The sequence below is a fragment of the Micromesistius poutassou genome (assembly GCF_964030765.1).
Source record: "Micromesistius poutassou genome assembly, chromosome: 10".
NCBI lineage: Eukaryota > Metazoa > Chordata > Actinopteri > Gadiformes > Gadidae > Micromesistius > Micromesistius poutassou.
The window spans coordinates 16,412,523-16,417,736 of NC_140280.1; the positions used below are offsets into that span (position 1 = coordinate 16,412,523).

General features: G+C 41.8%; 1 protein-coding gene across 1 annotated transcript; it reads left to right on the top strand.

Moving 5' to 3' along the window:
* Positions 1-893: 893 nt before the first annotated feature.
* On the top strand, positions 894-4,983 carry LOC311354454 (zona pellucida-like domain-containing protein 1; the record flags this gene model as incomplete). The annotated part of the gene is made up of 9 exons (XM_084474256.1): positions 894-1,172; positions 1,266-1,450; positions 1,796-1,868; positions 2,398-2,495; positions 3,189-3,272; positions 3,384-3,552; positions 4,087-4,195; positions 4,427-4,447; positions 4,859-4,983. 9 exons carry the CDS (start codon positions 894-896, stop codon positions 4,981-4,983), a joined length of 1,143 nt encoding a protein of 380 aa, XP_084330382.1.
* Between the last annotated feature and the right edge of the window lie 231 nt (positions 4,984-5,214).

Below are 5,214 nucleotides of genomic sequence, written 5' to 3' on the forward strand. Positions count from 1 at the left end.
TACATTGGCAATGACTCCGCCCCCCCATTATGAATGTACTTTCACCACTCACATATAATGTTGAAAGACTCAGACAGGCCGTAGAGGAAAGTCAGGAGTGCCACAGTTACTATAGCCTGTATCTCCATTTACTTTTTCCAAAACATTTTTTATCACATACTTTGATGCACAACTTTTTTTCCTCCTGTGATGTAGTAATTGAGATTTAATAAACTGACAAAAAGATAGCAAACTATAAAAAGAAATTCAACAAAGAAGCAAGAATGTACCTTTTCATCTGTCTACTCTTGAGCTCTATGGTGCTCAAAAGCCATCAGTTGGAATTGTCTGACTGTGGAGATACTTATAGAAGTCCAGGTAGGCTATTCGTACTTACTTTATTTTTTAATATTTTATATTATCATAACGTACTAGCAGACTTGTATCATCTTGTTTGAGAGAGATTATATTCTTCTGTATTATGTATATTGTTAGTTGTATATTGTTATTTATATGGAAAACAGTTCCACCTTACCTAAAGCACCTTAAATGTCACCTCCAAGAGTTCTTAAAATACACATATTAGTTTTGTATTTGTTTTGTGTACTTGTCTTATCTAAGTAGCAGTCTTTTTCAATATTATAATTTTACACAATGATAATCAGATGCAAGTGGAACTTTCATTTCAAGTGAAACTTTCCAATACTTGAGATACCAAGCTTGTTCTAAGTTATTCCTTGACTTATTTCTGTAGCCCTTACCATTTCTTTGTTAAATCCTGTACAGTCCCAAGGGGCTTCGCCGGCCATATCATACCCCACATCTAACCCTAAACCCTCTATAGGGTAAGGGAAAACTCCCTTACTTGTTAAGAAAGAAACCTTCAGAAAGAAAAACAGAAAGAGCGGGCCACCATGATAATGGGCAGACATAATGGCAGCATAACAAGCCTGCTCTACTTATCCACCACAGAATACAACGACATCTCAGTGGAATGTGGCACATCTACAATTTCCCTCTCCATCCTTCTCTGCCCGGTGGTCTTCACCGGCTACAACGAATCTCTGCTCATCCTCAACAACATGTTGAACGACCCGCAGTGTAAGGGCACCATGGACGAGAGCGTTAGCCCACCTGTCATACGCTTTGAGTTCCCCCTCAACAGCACCAACTCCTGTGGGAGCGTCTTCAAGGTCAGTCGATGGGAAGATTTGTAAACCTCTAAGGAATCGGCAGAAGGGGGAGGCTTTTATTTTTTGTGTGACTTATTATATGGCACTCGTCAGACCACCAGCGAGGTCGGGACGGGCGTCTTCTCGGACTTCTCCAACATCGAGAAGGTGAACATCAGTGGCATGGTGCGCTCCCATGACGTCACCACGGGGACGGTCACGTACAACGCAGAGCTAAAGTACTACTTCTCCTGCTCTTACCCTCTGGAGTACCTCATCAACAACACCCGCATGGATGTGTAAGTTCCTCTGATCCCTGTAGAGAAGTCCCCCACCAAGGATGTTTGACATCCTTTCGGTTCTAAGATGTCACAAAGGGTCATAGTCCGATTTCCCCTTTGCCTACTACCAAATGGTGTTTTGAAACGTACAAGACACTAAAAAAATTCTCCATTGTGTCCATGGAGTGCAATACACACAGGCAGAAGTGTGTGTGTGTGTGTGTGTATGTGTGTGTGTGTGTGTGTTTGTGTGTGTCCGTCCGTGCATGCGTGTGTGTGTGTGTGTGTGTGCGTTCATAATGGCCTATCCACCCACCCACATAAACACACCTGCAATCTGACACAAAATGTTGTCCAATTTAGGGCGACATCATCTATTGCAGTGACGGACAACAATGGGAGCTTCATCAGTACTCTGAAAATGGAGCTCTACAGCGTGAGTTCATAATACTGTGGTTACACATATCTTGTTCAACTGTCAGCAACTCCATGGCATTTCCTGCTATCGAAGTCGTATTAAAACAACACAAAGAGAAAGAGTAATTTAAATCTTTTAAATCGAAATTAAATTAAGTAAAGTTAATTCAATTAAATAAGAATAAGAAAATACATATTTTGTTGCTCTATTTTCAATCTTATTATTTTACAGTTGAGTAGGGGCAGACAAAACTTTATCTTTATTTGTAACGTTTACAGATTAGTTAATTTTCGATGAATAAACGTTTGACCATGTAGCTGAATGTGAATGAGTGTGTGTGGATGATGGCTGGTTCAAGCAGTCTCACCTGGCCGAGTCTGAGTGGACTCTGGGGCTGGTCGATGCTGCCTAAACCAGCCATCATCCACACACACTCCCACACTAAAGAAAAATAATGTGGCCTACCGTCCTACCAATTCACAAAAATGGGATGTATTTTCAACAAAGTAACAAACAAAAAAAATATGTTTTTATTTTGTGTGGACAGGATCTCAACTACACCACCCCTCTCATCATACCACTGGAAGGTATAGAGCTGAGGACCATAGTGTATGTCCAGGTCGTGGCAACTAACTTGACCGCACAGTAAGAAACTTAATGCCGTGTGACCAAGCACTATCACCAAACCACAGGGACAGCCCATGTAGATGCAATTATTACTCAAATTGCATCACTGCACTGGCTCCCCATCTCTTCCTGTATTATATTCAAAAACCCATCACCAGACATTCAAATCAATCCATGGCCCATCACCATCCTACATAAAGGAACTCTTAACTCCCCAAATGACCTCCCGCAGTGTTGCAGTGTGCAGTCTGGCAACGGCCTGTATCTCCTCAACCCCAGGACAAATTGTGTGTACTGCCCCCGGTTTTTGAAATGCCCTCCCTGACCATAGGAGGACAACACAGTCCCTGGACGATTTTAACACCATAAAGGCCTGAAGACCATGTTGTGTAGGAAGACCTTTAGTTAGTTTCTAGCTAGTGTTTTAGCTTTTGTAGCATTAAGGGATTTCCAAATGAAGTGTTTCATCAATTAAATTAATTATTTGCATTATTTCTTCTTCTGTAATATGGATTATTAATTCTGATTGGCAATCAGAATTTAGCAATTGTAATAATACGTGTTTCACTTTGGTGTTAGTGACTCACAAGCCTGACTTCAGAATGAAGAAGCCTTAGGACAGAATCATTGCATTGACACAGATGTGAACTGATATTTTGAGGCCTGCAGCCATTGATATAATGTAACCACTTCTTTACTGTGTCTGATCAGGTACAATGTCCTCCTGGACCGATGCTACGCCTCCACCGCTCCGTACCCCACTGACACCACCATCTTCAACCTCTTTGTCTCTTCGTAAGTCCCTAAACACTCTTCTGGAAGAAAGGAAAGTTTCAAAGTCCGAAGAACAGATATCTATCTTATCTCCGTTTTTTTTAAATCTTTTTTTTTTCTTTGTGAGTCCAGGTGCTCCAGCGACCAGTTCACGACCATGCTGCTGAACGGCGACAACCAAAATGCTCGCTTCTCCTTCCCAGCGTTCCGCTTCATCGAGCAGCAGAACCAGACTGTGTCCACCTACTTTCTGCACTGCATCACCAGACTGTGCGAGAGGAGCACCTGCAGCAAATTCAAGGTTTGTTGATTGGATTGATGAAGATCAAAGCCATGGATGATGATGATTGTCTATTATTCTCCGTCCTCTTGTGCGTCATGCGTGTACAACACAGTACTAATTGGCATTACACCAATTACCTAAAGCTAAATGCACTTCACCACAAGTTAAATCTACAAGGTTATTTAGCTAGCAATTTTCCTACTAACTTATCATTGTTAGCATTCAGTGGCAACATTATTATTATTAATATTATTATTGTTATTATTATCATTCCTCTAGAGGTCTGGACAGGGGTAGCGTTTCTGGGTGAGGTTGTTTCTTTCAGGTGGGGTTGGCTCCAACTATTGTGGTAGGTAACCATATGACAGGAGCCATGCGCTCTGCTAAAACTGTTTGCTGTCCACTTTGTTCTCTGAGAAGCCATTCATTTGTTCCCAGCAAACACATTGTTTTGGAGCTTGAACTTGAAGCTGGTGCTTAAGACTCTTGAAGTGCCTCTGACTGTGCGTACCTATAGAACTGATTGTGTTGTGTTGTGTCTTTCGTTAACAGCAGTGCGACGGAAGGAGAAAAAGGGATGTAGATACTATTGCTGACGAAGGAGTTACAAATTCCACCACCCTCACATCAGCAAATCCCATTGTTACAAGAGCTGAGAATGGTAAATATGTCTGTACACTTGAGCCACACATAGGCATAGAAAATCATTCGTATTTGTTTGATGTTATCACTGCAAGCACATTTGAGCGCTGTGTTGGAAACGCCAAGCTGGATTCGCTCTGATTGTTGTTTTGTTCCTATCCACTTGCTGCACAGGATAGCTCTTATTTTATTCATATCATAAACTCTATGATAAATACTAAACTAATCAAATGTTCTCTTGTTCCTTTAGTTGTCACATCCAAAGAGGAAGGTAAGACTCTCAACTTAGGCATTACCACGATACATACTGAGGGTGTATGTTAAATAACTATTCTGTTCTGTTTTGTTAAACCTGCAGTTTTCAATGTTCATCTGCATAGCAGCCATCCCTTGTTCAAGGCTATTAAAAATCACTCCTGTCTTCTAATAGTAAAACCCCACCACCCACCAACCATTGTTATTTGTCTCTAAATCAATTTGGTATGTGGAGAAAATAAAGTGTGCAAATTAAATCTTGAACAAAATGTAAAAATTTAAATAATAATTCCACAGTGCAGGTTTCAGTGTGGTAGGCCTATTGCATCCACACAACTGGTCCTACGGGATTGGAGTGGCGAGCAGCCTTTGGTAAAATCACTCCCAAGACAACCCAAGCAACCTTGTTCTCTTGTATTGCTAACAGCTCTTTCAGGTGGGAATTCCAGCTCCTCAACAGGACTGGGAATCGCTGTGGGCATCCTGGCTGCTTTGGTCGTTATGGTCGGTGGCATAGCATTCCTCGTCTACAAGAGGGCCAAACACCATTAAAGGGGTAGTGTGTCCTAATGCACCTATAGCGGCCATCCTGGTTCCAACTTGGTTCTACACTCAAGCTGGGAGGGGCAACTAGATGCGTAATTCAATTGAAATAGATCCCTTTTTTACCAATGATCTAATATACAATCAGATGCTTTCGTAGTAGGATCAGTGGCGGAGCCACGTGGTGGCCAGGGGTGGCTGGTACCTGACTGGCCACCCCAGGTGCCACCCATAGTCAGT